The sequence below is a fragment of the Eumetopias jubatus genome, unplaced genomic scaffold (genome assembly GCF_037043125.1).
Source record: "Eumetopias jubatus isolate StellerSeaLion01/CBP00866 unplaced genomic scaffold, mEumJub1_p1.0 scaffold_4, whole genome shotgun sequence".
Lineage (NCBI taxonomy): Eukaryota > Metazoa > Chordata > Mammalia > Carnivora > Otariidae > Eumetopias > Eumetopias jubatus.
The window spans coordinates 167,009,265-167,033,560 of NW_028274810.1; the positions used below are offsets into that span (position 1 = coordinate 167,009,265).

General features: G+C 36.6%; 1 protein-coding gene across 3 annotated transcripts in view; it reads right to left on the minus strand.

The window, feature by feature from the left end:
• Positions 1-8,561: 8,561 nt before the first annotated feature.
• The window catches only part of TERF1 (telomeric repeat binding factor 1), a 36,204-nt gene continuing 20,469 nt past the window's right edge, over positions 8,562-24,296 (minus strand). For all 3 annotated transcript variants that reach the window (XM_028112041.2, XM_028112047.2, XM_028112035.2), the window contains 2 exons: positions 18,616-18,722; positions 8,562-11,631 (listed from right to left, as the gene is read on the minus strand). In XM_028112041.2, coding sequence (XP_027967842.1) covers positions 11,455-11,631; positions 18,616-18,722 — 284 coding nt within the window. In that variant the 3' untranslated portion in view covers positions 8,562-11,454. The remainder of the gene's footprint in view (positions 11,632-18,615; positions 18,723-24,296) is intronic.

Consider the following 24,296-nt stretch of genomic DNA (forward strand, 5'->3'; position numbering starts at 1 on the left):
TATCATTCAAAGGTCGCCCACACAACACAGAATGCATGTCTGTTTGCACTAAAATTACTACAGTATGGTCCATTTATTGGTGAGTAGTTGTCATTTAAGGGCATCCATGCTTTGAATCTTGCATTCCTTCTTTCTGTTCTGTAATCTCTTAAAAACTTCTCGCTTGAAAAAATGTATACAGATATATGTACACTCTCACATGTACGGATTCCCACATATTATTCCATAAATTGTGAAACAATAATTTTAAGAAAATAGTCACAAATGATTTTCACAGGACAAGTTAAGATTTAGTAAGGGTTTCGTAATGAAAAGCCAACAGCTATGTTGAAAACACTTTTTTGAAGAAGAAATTTTCTTTGGTTAATTGACAATCAAATGTTCATTCTAGGTCAGTAGAAGTTCCTTAAATGCTATAATTTTCATGAAGAGAATTTTGGCACCGATGAATGAAACAATGCTTTAATTATGAAAATTTTACCATCATTAGCACCTAAGATTATTTCCAAGGCTTAAAACTTGAAGCTGACTAAAATAATCTTTCAGATTTAAGTTTAAACTAACTTCAAGTTTAATTGAAGTAAACTTACTACTTTTTTCCTACAGCATACATTTTCTCCTGTTTGGGGTGGAAGGCAGTTATTATAGAAGACGTGGATTTTATCACAAATGCGATGACCACACACACACACACACACACACACACACACACACACTCACACTCACACACAGAAGTATTCGTCTTCTATTTTATGATTGGAAAACCAGTGAGCCAGAGACAAAGTGGCTTAAGGATGGGTTATTCTGCAGGTCAGCCACAGAGCCCACTCTCAGTTTCTCATCCAGGACTCAGCTTCAATGAAAAGCCTGCCTATGCCAAAGATAGCTGGGAAAGCTAAGTCCTTTTCAATTCTGAAACAAATTTTAAATTTAGGATATTTCTCTGGAGAACTGCATCTTAAAATTTAAACTCCTGCAGTTTCATTTATATAAAATATTATTCACTAACAAATGATTTACTAAAATACATATTTCTTGGTACTTACATGTAATGACAAGAATGACAATATCAAGCTTAATAGGGCTGGAAAAGTCCCTAATATTTAATGCTGAGGGTAGCAGTATTTCTGACTATATATTCATTTAACTGTCAGAGTTGTTTTTATGGTAAATTCTTCAGGGATTAATAATAAAAAATTTGAGTCTCATCAAGGTTAGGACCTTAAACTGTAAGTTCAGTATTAACATTTTAAGACCATTTCTAACCTTTGTAAAGCAAGATTTTTGAAGATATACCTGGGTAATTTTAATGTTACTTAATTAAAATTTTTATACCAGTTAATAAAATCTCTGTTCACATTTTTAAGAGGTCTTTACTTGTTTGACTTGAAAATACCCACATTTTCTGGACTGGTCAGAGAATGAACAAAATTTCACCAAAAACAAAATTTAAAAAACCCCTCAGAATTGATAGGCATACATATGGAGACTATCAGCCATAAAGCTATGCTGTATTTATGGTTCCAGGGTGTGTTATATCATTTAACGTATTTGAGTTGTATAAAATCATTTTTCACCTTATGTATTTAGTTTTTAGTGCTGGCCATTTATTACTTTCATAGTGAAATATATTTTTGTTATTTCTATTCTTGAGAACTTTATAGGCTAGAAGACTTAACTATTAGTGTTTTTGAAAAGCTTGTTATTAATTCTAACAGAGTCCAAGGAAACAGTTCAGAACTGAAAATTGTAGTCCAAGAGATTAAGGAAGAACCAAAAGTTTTATTTTCAAGGTTAAAGATCAAAGTATTTAAGACCTCTTCAGTATTCTTTCTCATTGAGTACCAAAGGGCTGGGTTCCCTGCCACAGGCACTCTACAGTGATATGCATACCCTAGAATTACTTAATAGGTTGATTTTTCAAAAGTGTATGTGGTAATTTGAACAAAAATAAATATACCAAAAAATTACATATATGTATGTGTGTGTGTGTGTGTGTGATACACACACACACACACACACCCAGGAAAGATGAAGAAAGGAATTAGGGATGATGATCACTCAGAAGGGGAGAATGATAAAGAGATGGAAAAAAAAAGAAAAGAAAAAGGGTCAAGGTAAATTATAATCACACCATTCTCTTTTTAGGATCTTTCTTGGGATGTTTTTGAGAATGCTATAATTAAACATAAATATCAACAGCAATAATTTAGCCATCTTTTCTGGTTATACGCAAAAATGATGCAAAATAAAACTGGTTATATTCTCTAAGAACTTTCTAGTGAATAATCATATAAATAACTCAAGTTGACTTAGAAAATAAAGACCTGGACATTCTGAAGTATAAGCAATCAGGTGCTGAGCATATTGAAAGAGAGGTGAACCGTCTAGACTAGTGACAAATGGATACACATTTACTCTCTCTCCTTCCCCAAATCCAATTGAGATTACAGGATTCACAGCAGAGAAGTCCATAACATAGATGAGGAGGGTGGAGGTGGTGGTAGGAATCACCCCAAAATCAGAAACTTTGAAGAATTTTTTTGAAGACTGCAAGAAAATTGGCTTCTCCTGATGGCTAAACCAAAACAGAAAGAGTGTACCCTTTAAAACATGTAGAAAAGAAGGTGGAATCAGAGGTGAGAGCCGTTCTTCCTGGGGTGGAGAGGTCCCACTGAACAGCAAACAAGATGGATTTTAAACATCCTACCACTAGAGACAAATTTGTGAAATTTAAAATCGAGGATAAAGAAGAAAGAGAAAGAAAACCCAGATTATCTACAAAGGAACAAGAATTTCCATGGGAAGACCACGGTGTTCTCATCAGTATCCTTGGATGCTTGAGGTCTAATGGAATAAAGCCTCCAAGCACCAAGGGGAAAATAATTTTGAAATTAGCATTCTCTGTCAGCCAAACTACTAATAAAGTGTGAAGGCAAGATACAGATTTTCAGAAGTACAAGGACACAGAAGCTTTATGAGAGTCCTAAATAGGGTTTTGTTTTTGTTTTTGTTTTTTTTCATTTAAACATGGAAGGTTGAACATATATTTGCCTCCCAATTCCCAATAAACTTACAGTTGAAGGATTTTTTTAAAAAAGATAAAAAATACAACGATAAGAGGATCAAGAGAGACAAAGATAGCAGGAAAGGGATGGCCACCAGATTTTGGACCAGAAAAGCAGATGGCTGTCTAAGAAGAGAGGGGAAAGCCAAATGCCTACTGGAGTGAATCTGGATGAGCAAGGTAATTTACAGCACCTTGGAAAGGTTCCAGATACTTCCTTTAATGGAATGGTTGACAGTTGGTATAAGAAACAGAGCCTTAAATTCTCTCCAGCCAGGCAATAGCCTGACAGGTCTACTCTTGGGAGGGACTCCAGATTGGAAACACCAGAGACAGCAACTGAGAACGGAAACTGAGTGAGTCTCCATTCTGACTGGTGACCCCCAGGTCTCTCCTCCACATGCTCTGAGAATACAGCAACCAGGGGTGTATACTCCCCTCCCACACTCCCACTCTCATCTGCTCACAGCAGTTTGTTAGATTCCTCTCTGAGGAAATCGATCATCCAAGAGAAACGACTGCAGGTACTGACAGCTAAAATAGCCAAGTTCCTGTCCCATCACTATACAGGGATACCTTGATCTTGACATGGGAGCACCCATCAGTGCTCACAGAGCCTCCTGTTAGCTTTTTTTTTTTTTTAAGATTTTATTTATTTATTTGACAGAGAGACAGCGAGAGAAGGAACACAAGCAGGGGGAGTGGGAGAGGGAGAAGCAGCCTTCCCGCTAAGCAAGGAGCCCGATGCGGGACTCGATCCCCGGACCCTGGGATCATGACCTGAGCCGAAGGCAGATGCTTAATGACTGAGCTGACCAGGCATCCCTTCTGTCAGCTTTTTCATTCTCTCTCATAAATATAAATGAACAGCCCAGGACAAGCAGATATTTGAGGAAAACCACTAACAAACAGAGAAACCAAAATTAAATAAAAAAGCAATATAACAAAACTCAGAGGCAATAAACAATGCCAGGATCAAAAGAGATGAAATAATATCAACATGAAATAAGAACAGGATGCTCAGAGAAGGAAACATTAAAACTTCTTTAAAAAGGACAATTAAAACCTCTTGGATATTAGAAAGATTGATAATAGATAAATGTAACATTTGGAAGTTAAGCAACATTTTCCCCAGAAAGCATACAAAAAAATTAAACACAGAAATAAGGAGACAAAAGATAAAAAATTAGAAGATCAAAGAGATCCAACATCTGGATAATGGGAGTTCTAGAAAGAGAGTACAAAGAAACTAGGAGGGAGATTACTCAAGAATAATACAGTATTTTTCAGAACTTAGCATATACATTGCCAAAGCCACTGAGTGTCTGTCTCATTAGTTAAAAAAAAAAAAAAAGGATTCCCATTAAAGCACATTACCATGAAATTCTAGATCATTGGACACATAGAAGACTCTAATAGCTTCCAGAGAGAAAAATGTAGGTCACATGCAAAGGATCAGTAACCATAATGGTTAGCAGACCACTTCAAGCAATATTTGACCCTAAAGACAAGAAAGCAATGCCTTTGAAATTCTGAGAGAAAATATTTTCCAAATTAAAATTCTATATCCAGTATAATTGTTAGTCAAATACAAGGATAGAATAAGAATATTGTCAAACATGTAAGATAATAGTTTTCCATTCTATGCATCTTTTCTTGAGAAGGTACAGGAGGAGGAGCTCTACATAAATGAGGGTATAAACCATAAGAGAGGGTCCAGGAGGTAGGAAATCCCATGCAGGAGAGATGGTTGGGATCCCCCAGACAGAGATAAAGGGACATGTGAGCTTGACAGCTGTGCAGCAGGCCTGGAGGGCAGCCGGACGCATGAGAGCAGGAGGAAGGAGGTCACCCAGAAAACAAGGAAACCAACAGAATATCTGATATATTTCACAGTGTATTCAGAGATTTTTCAGCTGGGTCAGAGAATTTGGAGATCATAAATGATGGGTACACACAGCTCAGGTGTACATAACAGAAAACTCTAATAATACAATTATAATAATACAAACACTGATTACTGACTTAACCAAAAATGGATACAAATACTCTGGAAGAACTGGGGAGGGGAAGCATATGTATGGTGCAATGTGTGTGTTTGCAGGGGCTGGGGGGAGAGCATGCAAGAGACCTAAAACCTCACCCTATATAGTGGGGGAGGTCAATAATCTAATATCTCAAACTGGAAAATATACAGCAGTGTGAGCATATTTTTATTAAAAAATATGCTCACTTGAGAATCAAGAGTTGAAAAAGTTGAGAATGGTCACCTTTAGGGAGAACTGAAAGGCAGTGGAAGGGAAGAAATGTTTTCCGCTTTAAGCCATGTAGAACAATTTTATTTTTAAAACTATGAACATGGATTACTTTAGTAAAAATGGAAGTAAAAATTCCAAGAAAAAACTGAAAATATAAGTACGGTCAAAATGTGAAGCAAACTAAAATGTGACATGGTTTTGAGCTACTAGGGTAGGAGGGATGGATAGAAAGACACAACGAGAGAGAGAGAGAGAGAGAGAGAGAGAGAGAGAATAGTTTACCTTGACATTTCTTTGAGTTGCAAGAATTCATGATTACAAGATTACATTTTTTGAGTTAGTCACACTTCTAGGATCTCATGTGAAGAATACATGGTATAGTCATAATACAGACTTATTGCTTTCTGATTTTTTAGAGTTACTCCATATCTAAAGCATGAAATATTTCACTATAATTGTTAGACTGAATGCTAAAAATCAATCAAACCAATCCAAACAAACAGAATCCTTGGCAATGTAATAGGGATGGGCATGGGAAGCTGGGGAGAGCGGAAGTGCTGAGTTTAGGGGTCCTGATTTCCTCATCCTACATCGGAGTCAAGGAATCCTGTCTACAGCTGATGGCATAAGAGAAGCTTTAGTAACTCAAAGAAGAAATACACTGGAAGAAGCTCAAGAGGAGCATGGGAGGGAAGGAAGGTGGAGGTGTGAGGCGAGTTAAATGTCTCCTGTGTCCTATTGGGGAGTTACGGCAATAGCAACAGCCAAGCATAAGTAATCAAGATATGGAAGCATAAGCAAAAGGACTCATTACAGGATTCATTTGGATAACAACTCATCAAAGTTATTAACTGTTGTTTTTATCCACTTGGTAGTGGTAGAAAGCCTTAGACTTAAAATAGCATCTCTGAAATAATGAAAAAATTCTTGACAGTGAAAAATACACTTCAATTACAGGTGTATTTTGAGGAATTCTTGTACATTTTACTTGCTGCTGCAGCTGCCAAGTTCCACTGGTATTGAGAACACTGAGCTGGGCTTTTTTATGAGGGACATCAACATTCCTGGACTAAAGAGGGAAGAGAATTCTGCCCTTTTTTCTGATAAAACTTTTAATTGCGGGACATCAGCAGTATAAAAAAAGTTCTGTCACCAATGCGATTCTGCCAATGCAAGTCAGAATAAATGAAGCTTGATTCCTCATCTGTGCCATGGAATTATTAATACTGTTCTGCCTCATCAGGGTTTTGCAAGAGTTATAATCCATGCAAAGTAAAGCTCTCACAAATTTATAAAGACAAAGACAGATGTGAGCTCTTCAAGGACTCAAGTGGAAGGGAAAACGTTCTTTAAATAATTTTCTTGTAAAAAACAAAGACACTGAAAAAGTATTCTTTTCCTTTGAGAGGTGTAGATTATATAAACCATCACATTTCTTGTGTCACAATATCTTTTTATTTTTGCTCTCTCAACAGGATAGGTTTAAGTGAAGGCTTGCTTTAAAGTATTTTGACATATGAAGGTGTTATGTGGTGGGGAGGGGTGAATAAAAAAAAAACAAACAACAAAAACAATTTTTTGGCTCTCACCTGCAAATCCCTTTCTCTGCCCTGCTTTGTGATCCTACAGCTAGAACTCCTGCACACAACTCTTGACATTAACGGTTAAGCTTTATCAACAGAGGGCATTGGAATGACTCCAAGTGTTGGGGACAGCAAGACCACTCCCTTCCAGTTCCGGTCCTGTTACGTAGTGTGGGAGCCCTGTGGATGAGCTCGGTCGTCCCCACACTGCCCGGTAATGGCGGGCTGCTTTTCCAGACCAGCACCACCTGTACCCTCTGCCAGCCTCTTCACCTGCAGTAGCTGTGCACCACCACTCGGCAGAGGTTGGGGGGGCCCACATAGAGCCAGTAGTTACCGTCTTCTCTTGCTCCGAAATGGGGGCAGAAAGCAAAGCCCAAGGCCAGACCGAGGTGGGGTATAATTAAACAAAGATGCCAAAAGACTGTATTGTTAGAGGAAGACTGAGCTGGAAGTAAATCCAAAACGGCCCCCTTCTCCCTAAGGAATTGTGGGAGCATTACCTTGGCCTAATGAAGGCTGTCACCACAGTCTGCTGTCTTGTGAATCTGAACCCAAGATTCTCATCACCAGGCTGGTCTTTAGAAACCCCACGCTGTTAATTTACTTTAAAAGTGGTTCCCAACTTGGAAATTTCCAAACCTGGAAGGAAGAAAATGAGAATTAAAAGACATTCCCAGTTTCAGAAGTAACTACTTCCTGGAACAAAGTCCTGTATATTTTAAAGAAAACAAAATCTAGAACTCAAAGGCCAGGGCCAGCAAACTACAGCCTGCCTGCAAGCTAAATCTTGCTGCAGGCTGTTTTTGTAAATATAGTTCTACCGGAATACAGCCACACCCACTCATTTAGTATTCATGTGTATGACTAATTCCAAGCAGACTTGACAGGCCGTTCTGCCTAAAAAGCCTAAAATATTTTATCTGGCCCTTTATAGAGAAATCTTGCCAACCCCTGGCTCAGACCACTGACATTTAATATAATTATTGATGTGTTTGGATTCCAGTGTGCCAATTCTTGTTTGTCCCTGTGGTTTCTTTTTGCTTCCTGTTTCCCCTACCTTTCACTTTCTTTTGAATAATTTGAATAATTTTTAATATTCCATTTTTAATTTATCTGTTGGCTATGTTTTCTTTAAAATGGTTGCTCTAGGGATTACAGTATCATACCCAGCTTTTCCATTTATTTAGGAGTTAATATTATTCCTAATATTAGACTTCATGTAAATTGGAAAAGCCTTGCAGCAATAAACTGAAATAACTCTGAGCCGGAATATAAAAATGGACAATGGGTAGACCTTATATGACAACAAACTGACCCATGACCTCTGTGGCAACCAGGTTAGGGCATTGAATGAAACCCCTGCAGCCACCCACTCAGAATGGTAGAGACTCAGTTGATGACTGCCAACATCAGTTGGCAGTTTTTTTGTCCAAACTCAGGACCGAGCAGAGAAAGGCAGGTATGTTCCCCCAAACAATCACATAAGATGCGTGCTGCTCCAGCTTCCTCATGCCAATGACCTCCAGTCAGAGCATGCCTGCAGCTTTGTTTCTCACTAGAAAGCTTTCCCATTACAAACTTCAGCCTGCGTCAAGTAGTCCGTGGCTGCCTCCCTTGCTACAGCAAGCTCTGAATAAACAGCCTGAATGGTTAAATTTCTGAGTGGTCTTTATTTCCATAACTCAAATGTTTAACAACATAAATGTGATACAATCATATATTACTGTATACATGAACAAACTACAGCTACATCCACAAATTGAAAGAAAAAAGGCCAAAAAATTAGAGTTATTTCATTTAATTTCCTTAGATGTCTCAAGTCAAAAAGAAAAACAAGATTATTTTCCTGGCCTTAACAGATTGGCTGAGTTCAGACTCATTCAACGGGTAGCCGGATCACTTACAACTCTGCTTTATCCTTCACCTCCTGTACTTGTGAAGCTCAAAGATCAGAGGTGGAGGCCTAGCGTCCTCCCAAGTCTTTTCTGAGACTGTGCAGTACTGGGCATGCGGGTGGCCTTCCGGATTCCCTAATTTACTCGAGTCCTTCAAAGCCTTTCTTAACCCCACACCACCACCCCCCACCCCCTTGTATCTTCCTCCCCAGACTTCTGGTTTGTGTGGCATCTCTCTGACACTAGACAGCTGTAGGTAATAGGTTTTTAAAGCCTAGAGAGCTCAGAGGGGAACAAAGGCAAATTTCTGAATTAAACCCTCGGGGAAATGCCAGACAGGTCAAGACACAACAATGTGAGAACAAAGCGTCCCCTTTGGCACCATCAAGCCACACCAAGAATCCCTCACAAAACTTAGTGCCTCTTTATTAAGCAATGTTCCAGTTGTTTTAGGTTTTGATTGTATCCCAGAGTTTCAAAAATTAGATTTTAACAGTTTTTGTCAGCTTAATAGCTGTCTCAGTAAAGGGAGAAGTCTTTGGAGCTCCCTACTCTACCATCTTTGGTGATGTCACTATGTCACATTTTAGAAAGATGACATTTTAGGGCGCCTGGGTGGCTCAGTTGGTTAAGCGACTGCCTTTGGCTCAGGTCATGATCCCAGGGTCCTGGGATCAAGTCCCCCCATCGGGCTCCCCGTTCAGCGGGGAGCCTGCTTCTCTCTCTCTCCCTCTGCCTGCCACTCCCCCTGCTTATGCTTACTCTCCCTCTCAAATAAATAAAATCTTTAAAAAAATAAATAAAAATAAAAAGATGACATTTTAGAAATGGAGGACAGATGAGTGGCTGCCCAGGGGTTGGAGGAATGATGCAGGTGGGAGAGGAGCAGCAACAGGAGGGATCCTTGTGTGTTGGAGCTGCTCAGGATCTTGCCTATGGTGGTGAATACATGAACCTACTCAAGTGATAAATTATTTAGAACTAAATACACACATACCATACAAGTAAAACTGGGGAAATGTGCATAACATTGATGAATTGTATCAATATCCTGATGGCGATATGCTGTAGTTTTATGAATATTGAAGGGAAGAAAAATCGGAGGAACAAAAGTACAAGGAATCTCTCTGTATCATTTCTTAGCAAATGCATATGAATCTACAATTACCTCAAAAATTTTAATTAAAAAAATTCAGATTTCAGATTTAAGATGAGGAAGTTTTAGAAACACATTATCCAACTTATTTTGCTTCCCTTTCTATATGCATCCATGTTATATGACAGAAATTTATCTTTAAATAAATCTAAAATGGCTCTTTTAAGAAGTAAAATAAAATTCTCAAGAAAGCACCATACTATAGTATAATTACACTGATCTTTTTTAGTGGCACATAAAATAATGGGGCATCTCCCAGTTAGCGGAAACTCAGGATTTGATGATTTATGGTATGTTTGGAATGAGGTTTACTTACAGGTCCATTTTGGTTCATGTCACTAGCTTTGGCACTAACCATCAACATGTCTGTAATAAACAGTGACAGTGACTAGTGGTGTAATAGGATAGATGGAGTCAGGAAGCATACAGTAATTATCCACATTTCTGTTTACTATATGTATAAAGACATAACTTCAGGAACAATGGGAAAGTAATGTATGCGACTTTAATACAAAATGAAATATAAATTATTAAAATACTACCATTTAACTCTGTACACCAATACTTCAGTATTTCCACTCATTGCATAAAGCACACGTAACTCAAAATGCTAAGTAATTCTTAGTTTATGACTAAATTCTCTAAAGAATAAAATGCTGGTGAAAACTCAAAATTGTTCAGTAAGATATGGATGACCTTATTTATTTAGCAATTATCATAGACATCAAAATTACCATGGGTAACACTAATTTAAGCATTTACAGAATACCACTTAGGCCCAATATCGATGTATTAAATGAAAATATAGAGAAAAAAAATCAAAGAAACTGGTATTTATGGCACCAGGTTAAAGGCAGATTTAAAACCATCTTTGTCAAAGTTTTAACACTGGAACAAAGTTAAATGTACCTAAATGAGACATGAAGCTATTCTTGGTAATAGTACAAACTTTGTCCTCCTATGGGTATTACTATTTTTAAGTTTTCTCCTCTATATAAAACAACTGAAAGGAAAATTTAAGAATGTTACAACTCATGGATTACTTTATACATGTATCATTCTATATACAAATGTATTAGTAACTAATATATTAAGGCCATAAATCAAGTCTTAAAAAAACTTCATTTTTATGTGTGTTACAAAGGTCAAGTGAGCTTACAGACACAGAATAGGTTAATAGGAATATTTTTTCTCTTACCAGGTTTTCAATTTTTTTTTTTAATTGGAATAGGATTTGGGGATAGGGTTATTGAAAGCACCAGGGTTCAACAAGTTTACATTTATCAGAGGAAAAAGATTCTTAAAGAATGCAATGATGGCATATAATCTTACTCTTATAGCATAAATCTTCATATTAATTAAAGTGATACTATAATGACACTGTAATGCTTTAGACAAAAATTTTAAGATACATCAATGACCACCAAGTTTCAAACAAAATGCAGTGATCAAAGTATTTAACTGTCCTTCTGTCAAGCTTTTACAAACACATTCAGTCTTCACTGTCTGAGCAAATCAGTTTTAGCTTCTTCATAGTCCTCCATCTGTCTTTCAACATGACACCTGTTCGGTTGTTGAATTTATAATGTAACAGTATTTTAGACCAGTTTCCCTCTCCGTATTTCCTCACACCGGATCTCAGATTCTTGTCTTCTTCCCAAAGCCAAGCCTTTTGATAAAATGCAGAACAGTTATTCACAGAAACAATTCTTTAAAGAACATATTATAAATCCAACTGTTTTTAATCAAAATAGTATTAGTTTCGTAGGGATCGAAGAATTTACATATACATTTCTTAGATTTCTCTAAGAGCTTATGTTTACAAGATTTCTCAGGGTCCTTACTATTCTTGTTCATTTTACATAAGCACAGATGGCTCAGCTGCCCCAGACCAGAGAGCTGCAAAGTGAGAGCTAACCCAACCCAATTCATCAGACTTAAAGCCTACACTGTCTCTTACAATGCTTTTTCTACAGTTGTTATCAAATTGGTATTCCCCCCTTTAAAAAAAGATTTATTTATTTTGAAGAGAGAGGGAGAGAGAGAGAGAGAGTGCATGGTCCGGAGGAGGGGGCAGAGGGAGAGAAGCAGACTCCCCGCTGAGCAGGGAGCCCAACCCGGGGCTCGATCCCACAACTCTGAGGTCATGACCTGAGCCAAAACCAAGTCAGACACTCAACCAACTGAGCCACCCAGGCGCCCCCAGATTGGTACTTCTTAATCCCACGTATCTCTAAATAGAACTGATGAATATTTAATACTTCATTAATGAACTCAGTGAAAACCCAGTTCTATGTTAGGCGAAGTATACACAGCCATAAACCTCAAATCTTCCCTAAAACAAATTCTTGAAAACACAACTAAAAAAGACTAATTCAAAACATATTATTTTATTTTGGAGAAAACAGCTGAAAATTTTTAAAAATCAAATTAGCACCATACACAGAAAAAAGCTGATAGTTGGCATTTGCTACAGGTGACCAACTAACCTATCCCTTTTGCTGACATGCTGAAGGAGCAAATGACTGAGTGATTATTTACTGTGTCTAGACTATGATTACTTTCCCCAGCTGAATTTCCTATTTTCTTTAAAAATCCATTCATCATCAAGTCATGAAAAGATAAATAATGTATGATTTCGCTTACATGAGGTATCTAGAATAGTCAAACTCACAGAAACAAAGTAAAATAGTGGCTGCCAGGGGATGGGAAGAAGGGAGAATGGGAAATTGTTTAATGGGTACACAGTTTTAGTTTTGCAATATGAAAAAGTTGTAGAGATTGGTTGCATAAACAATGTGAATGCACTTAATGCCACTGAACCATACACTTAAAAATGATTAAGATGATCAATTTTGTTATGTATGTTTTACTACAAAGATATAAAAAACTTAAAAAAAATGAGCAAGGACTTGATAGACATTTGTCCAAAGATACACAAATGGCCAATAAGTACATGAAAAGATGCTCAACATCACTAATCATTAGGGAAATGCAAATCAAAACCACAAAATATCACCTCACACCCATTAGCACATCTATCATCAAACAAAACAAAACAAAACCAAAAATAAAATACCACAGAAAATACTAAGTGTGGGTGAGGATGTGGGGAAATTGGAATTCTTATGCACTGTGGGAAGGAATGAAAAACTGTGTGACCGCTGTGGAAAACAGAATGGTGGTTCCTCAAAAAAATTAAATAAAATTACCACGTGATCCAGTAATTCTACTTGTGGTATATATCCAAAAGAACTGAAAGCGGGGACTTGAAGAGAAATCTGTCATGTTGGTAACAGTGTTAGCAGGCAAAAGATGGAAGTAACCCAAGTTATCCACTGATGGATGGATGGATAAACAAAAGGTGGTATATAAATACAGTGAAATTTTATTTAGCCTTAAAAAGTAAGGAAATTCTGACACATACTATAACATGGATGAAACTTGAGGACATTATGCTAAGTGAAATAAGTCAAACACAAAAGGACATATATTGTAGGATTCCACTTGTATGAGAGGTACCTAAAACAGTCAAACTCAGAGATAGAAAGTAGAATGGTGGTTCTACTTTCTCCTTTAGAGGTATGGGAGAGGGGCAAATGGGGAGTCCGTGTTTAATGGATAAATAGTTTTTGTTTTGCAAGTTGAAAAGAGTTCTGTGGATAGACAGTGGTAATGGTAGCACAACAATATGAATGTGTTTATTGCCACTGAACTATATACACTTTAATACAGTTAAGATGGTAAATTTAATTATGTGTATTTCACTACAATTTAAAAAATTCCAACTCAGCTGTCTGATGCACTATTAAAAAGAACTCAAGGTGGCTTCAAGAAGACAAACCTGAGATGAAAACTCTTATGTATGGCTCAATGCCATAAAACTGGCAGTGACCATAATTAAGCCCCTTGTATAAGTTTGTCTGAGGTGCCACATCTTGGCAACCATGCTGTCTATGAGTGCGTGGTACGCATGGCTAATTGATCTCTAGACAAAGACAAAGAGGACATCCTCCTGTGGTAGTCTACCATGACCAACCCAGCCCACTTCTCTTATCAGTCATCACCCCTACAAGCTTCAATTCACTGCTTGTCACTGATGCAAAACCAAAAGAGATGTAAATTTTCCGTGTGTGGGTGAGGAGTTTAAAAAAGAGAGAGATGGACTTACCAATTAAAAGTACTTCAGCAGTGGGTGGGCGCCTGGGTGGCTCAGTTGGTTAAGCGCCTGCCTTCGGCTCAGGTCATGATCCTGGAGTCCCAGGATCCAGTCCTGCGTCAGGCTCCCTGCTCAGCAGGGAGTCTGCTTCTCCCTCTGACCCTCCCCCCTCTTATGTGCTCTCTCTCTCATTCTCTCTCTCAAATAAATAAATGAAATCTTTAAAAAAAAAAAAGTACTTCAGCAGTGGGTTATTAATCTTTGGGGTCATATAGATCTTTGAGAATGTGATAAAAGCTATGGATCCATCTCACAGACAAGCAAAGATATACAAAATTTTAAATAACATTTCAGGGGCCACTCAGACTAACCCTAAAATATTGTTTTTACAGTCGCCAAGTTAAGAATTTCTGTTAAGTTGCTATAGTTTTGTTCAATTTTATTATTTTTTTTTAAATTTTATTTATTTATTTGAGAGAGAGAGAATGAGAGACAGAGAGCATGAGAGGGAAGAGGGTCAGAGGGAGAGGCAGACCCCCTGCTGAGCAGGGAGCCCGATGTGGGACGCGATCCCGGGACTCCAGGATCATGACCTGAGCCGAAGGCAGTCGCTTAACCAACTGAGCCACCCAGGCGCCCAGTTTTGTTCAATTTTAAAAAGTAGTCCTTGGTTTATGTAAATTTCATATATACAACACAGTTTTCTTGTTCAAATATGAACTAATTACTTTTAACAGAGTGCACAGATGATGTCTGATACAATACAAAAGCTCATTTATCTCAAGAAATAAGTAATATTCTCTGCCTGAATCCTATTTAGGTTCCTGGGTACAAGTTTAAGCAGTGTTTTCCAGTGGATCCCATACAGCAGAGGTAGCAAGCTACTGCCAAAATCCACCCTCAGCCTGTCTGCACTGCCCAGAAGCTAACAACAAGCTAACAATATTCAGTGTTAGAACAGAAAGAAAATATAAGGGTAGTACAATTTCATGAGTGTACTCTTTTGCTTACTCTTTTTCATTTCTTCATTTTATATCCTTGCCTTACTGTTCTATATACCATTCATAATGTCACACAGTTAACAAAGAGTTTAAGATGATCTAGTTTAGGACATAAAAAAAGAATCTGTGTTCTTTGTGCTTTTCTGTCTTTTCCTTTCCATGAAAAATTAAAAACAGAATCAATAAAAAAATCCTAACAACCCTGGTCAAGCCCACAACCCAAAAAGATACAAAGAGCACATAACAAATTAAAACATACCAATCCTTTTCTTTCCTAAGGCTAAAAAGTTTTTATATAACTTGTATTTGAAAATTGTCTACCATTTTTAATGCCTTTCAGAGGAAAAAAAATGGTCTATAACGTCTTAAAATGATACTATTTATAGTAAAAAAAAGTTATAGTAATTTCCATTATATCTCTGGGGAAAAAAGTCTTTGTTGTTGAAAGACATTTACTTTCCTTCTTTAATAGAATAAATTTACAAAAGGGGATCTCTTTGTAAACTGGGATGAGGCTGGCAGAAATACCTTTGTCTGTTTAACAGACAAAATACAACAAGGAGAAACTGTCCAATCTGGTACAGACTACTGCAATAAAAATTTTTTAAAGAACCAAAATGTTAACACGAAATAAGATAAAATCTGTCACTCATCTGAAAAAAGTCCCACTCAAAAAGCCAACAGGGGAAAGTGAAAAATAAAATGAGACACTTGTGATAGCCACAGAATTCTTTTTTGGCATAGTAAACAATGATAGACAATATCATCTATATTCTGTTCTTTAAATTACATAGTTGATTACCCACATTTTGTTTCGAATACAAAAAAACAAAAAACAAAAAAGCAAAAAACCAGAGTAACTTTTTTTTTTATATACATCTGTAAGTAACACCTACAATCCCATTCAGAATTGTTGCCAGAAGAACTACAGGGAAAGATCACTTAAAATATGAGGCAGAGACTTCTAGTTTTGGGACGGACATACAAAAAGCTTGGAAATATCACTCCAGTCCTCACAACAAGAACAAAACAAAACCAACTGAAAGTCAACAACTCTTTGTAGATCCATCAGAGAACTAACGTCAACAGGCAAACTGCTGCCATAAAAACTAGAAAAACAGAAAGGCAGATACAGAGAATCACAGCTTACGAGGAACAGAAACTCATACCTGGAGCCAGTACTGATAGAAACACTTAACTATGTTGGATGAACTGATGGAGGCTTACTATGGGCAAGCCTGAGTTAAGAAACTCCAGGTGCTCAATCTTAGTGGGGCCCACAACTCCAACTCATTTCCACCTAACTTCAGCCCCCTCTAGCCTTCCATGTCAGGAGGGAAATACCCAACTTCAGCCCCTTCTAGCCTTCCCTTCTCACCGAAGAGGGGGAAATAAAAGCTGAGAAGCACATATGAAGGTCTTAGTCCAGGACACAAACTCACTGAAAATCACACAAAACTAGAGAATACTTCTCTCCTTCATCTTACTGTATTATTTGGGCTCCTATAAATCAATTGCCTTAGCTGAGAGAGCTGCCTCAGACCCTTACTAAGGAGTCTAGGGAAAACCAAAGACAGCAAGAGACAAAAACAAGGAAATTTTAGCCTCTGACATCTATGGCTACAGCAAATAGGAAATAAAGCCTAAATCCTGGCTAGACAAACATAAAATCCTACACCAAAGGTCAGTTTACCTCTGTTCTTTTACCTGATACATCATGTTCAGCTATCAGCATAAAACTGGTAAAGTACACTAAAAGGCAAAAAACCACAATGTGAAGGGACAAAGCAGCATCAGGCTTGGCTATGACAGAGATTTTGGAATTATCAAAGTGGGAATTTAAATAACTATGATTAATGTCAAGGGCTCTAATAGAAGTAGAACACATGTAAAAACAGGTAGGTAAATGTAAGCAGAGAAATGTAAACCTGAAGAGTCAAAAGGAAATGCTAGAAATCAACACATAGTAATGGAAATGTAGAATGCCTTTGATGGGCACATTAGCAGACTAAATATGGATGAAGAATCGGTGAGCTTGAAACTAAAAATAGAAACTTCCCAAACTGAAAAGCAATGAGATAAAAAGAATGGGAAAAAAAAAAAGAGAGAGAGAGAGAAACAGCTAAGTACTGTGGGAAAATTATGAAAGAGGTGACCTATAGATAATGGGACATCAGAAGGAGAAGGAATAGAAGAAAGAATTGAAGTCATAATGGCTGAGAATTTTCCAAAATTAATGACAGACACCAAAACAGACACAAGAGTCTTCATGAACACAAAGTAGGACAAATGCCAAAATATCTACACCTTTGTACATCATACTCAAAATGCAAAAATTCAAAGACAAAAAATATGTATGACTTTTGGCTGCATATAGTGTCATATGGTTGGCATTTCCCCATTCTCCTTTGGGAATTCACCCAACAGCATCAAGGAAAGAAATAAAATCCTGAACTCTTAAAAAAGTTTGAAGAACCCTATGACCTGAATCATAATATAAGTAGAAGGGGTACACTATTTATGGAAATTGACAAAAGATATGCAAAGAAGCAGGGCAGAGCCACTCTGCCTATGGATCTCAGAAAGCCTGTGATGTGCAATTTTCCAGAGTAAAGAAAACATAGCCTGAGGTGCACACCCTGCCAATAGCAGGAGCCTCCCTCAACCTGCAGTTGCTCTAAATAATAAAGGTGGTTGGTGGTACTAAATAAGGAATCACATGGATAAGCAATATTTACAGGAAGCAAATCAGAAGTAGGAATTGCTTGCTATGTTCACTTGAGACACAAGAGATATTCCTAGTAGCCTGGAATTTGACCCTAGCCTCAGTGTCTCAACATGAACCATTTACAAGTAGCTTTTTGAGAAAAAACAACAACAACAACAACAAAAACTCATCTTAAAGGAGAATAAGAAAAGAGTACACGGCCACCTTCAACTTCTAGCTGTGATAGAAAAGGACTAGATTTATTTACTTGCTATAAACAACTAGAAAACCAGATAAAATACAGGAAACAATGGTTTGAGACACTGGACAGATGCCACAGGACTATAATCACTGAGTGCAGAAATGAAGTGAGTCCTAAAACTGACCCATCTTAACTTTCTATATAGAAAAATTCCCTATCAAATGGTTTCTTCTTTTTTTAAAGCACAGAAGGACCTTATTTAAATTGGATCCCTATTAGGAAAATATGAATATAAAAGCTTATAATGTGGATTTAAGTCCCACTTTACATTGATAAATAGACCTTATGATAGTATCACAATAATTCTAAATAAATGTCATTATCAGTACCCAACTTAAGGCTATTTTAAAAATACAGGTGAAATATTTCTTTTGGAACTTAGAACAGGTGGATTGGCCTGTTGGCAAAATCAAAGATAGTGAAGTCGAAATATTTTACATTCAAGATCTTTTAGGGTTGAGCAGAAATAATGTGAAATAATCACAATTAATGTCCATTAAGTCTTATTTAAATATAATAAATACCTGTTTTTTCCTAGATCGATGTTTTTTAGAAGTTACTGGCTGACTGTTCGAAACATGTCTTCTCTCTTTTTCAGCAGCTTGTCTCCTGAGTCTTTTCATTCTTTCACCTAAAAGTAGAAATAATCATCAAAAATTGCTTCACATTAAAATAAAAAAGGGGATATTTTTAAAGGTTACCATTAAATTCCTATCTATTATTTAGCTATTTCAAATAAAAAGAACTATTTTTTCCTCTTTGAATCTGGAAGCAGCATAGTACAATGCAAAGATCAGTTTCTGAAAATCATAGGGGGTTACTGAATGTTGATTCGTTTACGTCTTTAAATAAGTTATCTCACCTCCCAGAACCTGTCCTTTTTCATCATCTGTTAAAAAAAGGAAAAATATTTATCTTATAGGATTGCTAAAATTTTCTTAAGTTAATGTTTAAGGAATATATTACCTAGTGTAAGAACTATAGCCCTTCCCTCATTCCTTCTTTCTTATTCATAGTCAGTTTAGTAAGACAAGATGTATATGTAACTGAAAAGAGAACTGTTAACTACTGAAAAAAATTATATAAAAAACCTTAAAGAATCTACAAATAGAATTAAAGAGTTTAGATGGTTGGATAGAAGATCAATAAACAAAGCTCAATAGTATTTGTTCATTAGCAATACTTAAAATATTTAAAACAATCAAAAGATAATATTTACAATACTAACAAAAAATAGAATATTCTTAGGAATAAATCTAGCAGTGGTCAAGCTCTATATGTAGTAAATTATATAAGTTTTACTATATATGTGTGTATATATATACTATACATTATAAGAAAATATATATGACAATCTAAATAGAGTAATATAGGGCACCTGGGTGGCTGAGTTGTTAAGCGTCTGCCTTCAGCTCAGGTCATGATCCCAGGGTCCTGGGATCGAGTCCTGCATCGGACTCCCTGCTCAGTGGGAAGCCTGCTTCTCCCTCTCCCACTCCCCCTGCTTGTGTTCCCTCTCTCACTGTGTCTCTCTCTGTCAAATAAATAAATAAAATCTTTAAAAATAAATAAATAAAAATATAGAGTAATATACTTTGGTTCGTGCATAGGAAGACTTAACATAATTAATATAAAGTCTGTAATTAATACTAATATGTAGTAACTGTGTCCATTCTTTCCAAAAGCTTCTATTGTTACAATGCAATTTCAAATGAAAATTTCAACAGGGCTTTTTGTAGGACTTAACATTATTCTAAAATTATATGTGTTATGAGAAGTAGTCCACCACTGGCCCCGAGCATCCCTGCAGTTTTTGCTGAATGTACAAGACTTGTTTCCTGATACTAAACAGTTTTGTAGTCATATAGGCACCTAAGTAGATCAAAGGAACCATAGCCTGACCACCATGTAACTACCCTCTCCTGGGAGGGGACTGGCTGGTTTGCTATCCTGTTTTGCTGCTTACTCAAAAAGAGGTAGGCCCTTGGCACCAAGTTTCTCAGTTACAATACAACCTATCTGCCTGCACAACATCTATCTGGGGCCATTGCACTGCCTATGGGACTTGGAATAAAGAAACCAGCACAATTATGCTGATGCCATGCTATTTGTTGTGCTGTAACTGTTATGCTCTGACTCATTAAGTCATATTGCCTTCTTTGGGCACCTATGGAGAGGTAGCAGGTTTATTGCTTGCAATCCTCTATGAAGTTGGGTTTTTTCCCTGACAGCATGGAAGACCAAAACAGTCAAGAATAGTCAAGATATTCCTGAAGAACAGTAAGATGAAGGGAATGTCCCTGTCACATACTGAGTTATTATGAAACTACAGTAATTGAGATAATATGGCATTGTTGCAGGAACGGACTATACGTGCTGGTGAGGCTCCAGTCAGGAAAATGGAAACCACAATAGTTATGAACAGAGATTTTCATATTGCAAATTGTTTAAACAGGTGCTAGAGGACTAAAAAAGCAAAAAAGGAAATTAACAAATTAGCAGAGACTAATAATTAACAGAGAAATTCATAATTACAGTTGGAGGTTTCAATATTGTCTCTAATTGTTGGAATGAATAGGCAAAAATAAGCAAGCATACACAAAATCTGAACAGCACTATGAATCAACCTGACCTGATATTTTATAACAGAATTCACATTCTTCTCAAGTGCGTATCTACACTCACCAAGATAGACCATATCATGTACTATAAAGCAAGTCTTAAGTTAAAAAAAGAATCCTAAAAAAAGACATCCTACAAGTATATTCTCAGTCCCAAACAGAATTAAACTGGAAAGCAATAATAGAAAGATATCTGGAATACCCTTAAATATTTGGAAATTAAGCAAACAGCTTCTATAGCCCAGAAGTCAAAGAAAAAGTTTTAAGGGAAATGAAAAAATAGTTTGAACTAAATGAAAAAACAACATCTCAAAATCTGTGGGATGAAACTAAAGCAGTAATTAAAGAGTTTATAGCATTAAATGCACATATTAAAAAAGATCTGGGAATCTATGAGTAAAAGGTAACTCATATGCAAAGGGAGGAGAAAGGCTGACATCAGACTTGAGTCTCTACAATATTCATCTCCAATATTCTTCTCCGAAGAATATTATATTTAGCCAAATTTCCCTTTAAGCAAAAAACAGTACACACTCAAGGTACAGCATAGTTCCCTATGTCAACGGTATTGTAATAATGTTGTATGGGGACAGATGGTAGCTACCCTTGGGGTAAACAAAGCATAATATATAGAGTTGTCCGATTACTATTCTGTACACGTGAAACTAACGCAACACTGTGTGTCAACTATACTTAAAGAAAGAAAAGAAAAGAACATCTTCCACTTCAGTGATGATAGGAGCATCTATCTGTCAGAGGTTGCCACTTGAATAGAGTCTGCCTGGAAGGAAAGCCATCACAGAGGAAAGTAGAGCTGAGAGACATAGAGGAAGCAGGTCTGATGAAAATGCTCGAGTAGCTGGATCCAGCCACACTTGTAGCTAATGTATCTCTGAACTTATGAGTATGAGGCAGTAAATTCCCTTTCTCACCCCAAAAAGAAAAAAGAACAGACCTAAATTTAGAAATTATAGTACCTATAATCCCATCTTTTAAAAAAACCCTAGCAAACAAGTGGTAAGGAATGGGGACATGATGGTCAAAGGGTTGGTAACCAGCAATAAATCAATTTAAACAGATTAAACTACTTCGGGATTTACGGCTAGAAAAGAGAATTCTACAAACCTTTTATCATATAAAATAAAACTAAGAAAAATTGGGAATTGGTGGGAGAGGTTGGGTTTTTTTTTTTTTTTTTTGCTAATATCACCCTTTTTAGATAAAGTCAGTCAACAGTCTAAAATTTAAATTTATGATTACAGAGGCAACCTGATCCAACCTCTTGGAAGTATTTCATATTCTATATCCTTCATTTTGGAGGAATCATATAGGTTACTGATATACTTCTTATGAAACAGCATTTACATGAAGTTCAAAATGGAAATGTGTTTTAAAGTAACATGTAATCTAATCACATTTTCCCAAATTTTTATTTGACTATTTTTCCACTGACATAGTCTAGCCCAGCAATTAGAAGCATGGGCTCTGCAGTCAGAATGTCTAATTTTGCCTGGCTGGCTCATTTGGCAGAGCATGAACCTCTTGATCTCAGGGTTGTGAGTTCAAGCCCCAAGTTGGGCATAGAGCTTACTTAAAAAAGAAGGTCTAATTTTTTTTTATTTTATTTTTTTTTATAGATTTTATTTATTTGAGAGTGAGAGAGAGAGTGCACAAGCAGGGGGAACAGCAGACAGGGAGAAACAGGCTCCCCACTAAGCAGGGAGCCAGACTCAGGGCTCAATCCCAGGATCCTGGGATCATGACCTGAGCCGAAGGCAGATGCTTAACTGACTGAGCCACCCAAGTGCCCCAAGAAGGTTAATTTCAAATTCTAGTTCTGTTCACTATTTCTGTGACGAAGTATATTTTACTTAATCTCTTTTTGTAGTGGCTTCCCATGTATAAAATGGGGATGATTAAAAAAAAAAAGCACTCATAAGATTGTTGAGGATTAAATAAGTTTACACATTTCACTGAATGGTGGTAAGTTTTTTTCTGCACAGAAAGAATTTAGGTGATTTTCTTTCTTTCAAGTTTTCTGAATCACTTGATTTTCTTAAAAGTACATGGAATTTTACAAATCTGAAAAAAACTGTTTAGCATACAAAACTAATATTCTCTATGAAGAGAGGACACTGCATGCCTTTTAAGCAAACTGGAAGAGAAAAAATATATATGTATGTATATACTACTAACATGTAACGAAAAGTCAAAAAATGTACTAAAACTCACAAGATCTTCTAGGCTCAATATCCACAGTCACTGTCAAACCAATCTGCAATGAGGTTACAGTTCTCAGAGTTTAACCACTAATCAACTATTTAGAATCTAAAAAAAATATATGCTTCCACTTCTTTGAATTTTGTATTATGAAATTAAAAGTCCAGAATCCCCAAATTATTTTATTTTATAATTATGATTACTAGCCACTTTGCAGCAATAGACACAGAACAATTCTGGAATAACAACATGAAGCAATTATTTCTTTGAGCTTAACTTCACTATCTTTAAAATGAGGATGATAATATCTATGGATGTAAATGTTTTAGAGCTATAATTTACAAATATTAGTTAATACTGGCCCTGTCATCAGCCATCAGTTATGAATAAATTTATTCAATTAATACTTACTGCAGCCCTACTATGTCCCTGGCATTAAGGTGGTACATCTATTATTTTTATATTGACCGCAAGCTGCTAGGTATGGAGCAATAAAGTTTAAAAATCCTTGCTTTCATTCATTCATTCATTCATTCCTTCATTCAGTACCTAGAATGTAGTGTAGGTTCAATGAACATTTGCTGAATGAATACATACCAAGGAGAAACTTACAATCAAATTGTAATTTAAAACAATTTTGGACTATTTTCTTTTTTTTTTTTTAAAGATTTTTTTATCTATTCATTTGAGAGAGAGAGAGAGACAGAGCAGAAGCAGGAGAGAAAGTGGCAGAGGGAGAGGGAGAAGTAAGCAGACTTCCCACTGAGCTCAGAGCCCAACTTGGGGCTTGATCCCAGGACCCTGGAATCATGACCTGAGCCGAAGGCAGATGCCCAACCACTGGAGCCGCCCAGGCGCCCCTATAGACTACTTTTAAGATTTTTTTTTTTTTTTGGTTATTGTTGCTTGTTTTTTAAATCCAGCGATGCCTTTTATAAGAATAAATTCTAAATATAATAAGGTAGCTAGATTCCACAGTCAATCCTCATTATTCATGGATTCTGTATTTGTGAATTTACTTCCCTAGTAATTTGTAACTCAAAAATCAATACAAAGTGCTTTAATGGTCACTGGTGGACACACACAGAGCAAAAAAAATTCATCTCACCTGATGTGTGTGTTCACAGCTAAGGTTAAGCAAGGTGATGCTTTTGTGTTTTAGCTCTGTCATAAATAATTGTCTTTTTTAGAGTCTATTTAATGCAACATTTTGTGTTTTGGGGTAATTTAGCCGTTTAAAATGGCCCCAGATGTACCGTGGAAGTGTTGTCTAGTGTTCCTAAGTGCACGACTAGGATGTTCCCGACAGAAAAAATCTGTGTGAGAAAGCTTCATCCAGGCATGACTTACAGTGCTACTTGGCC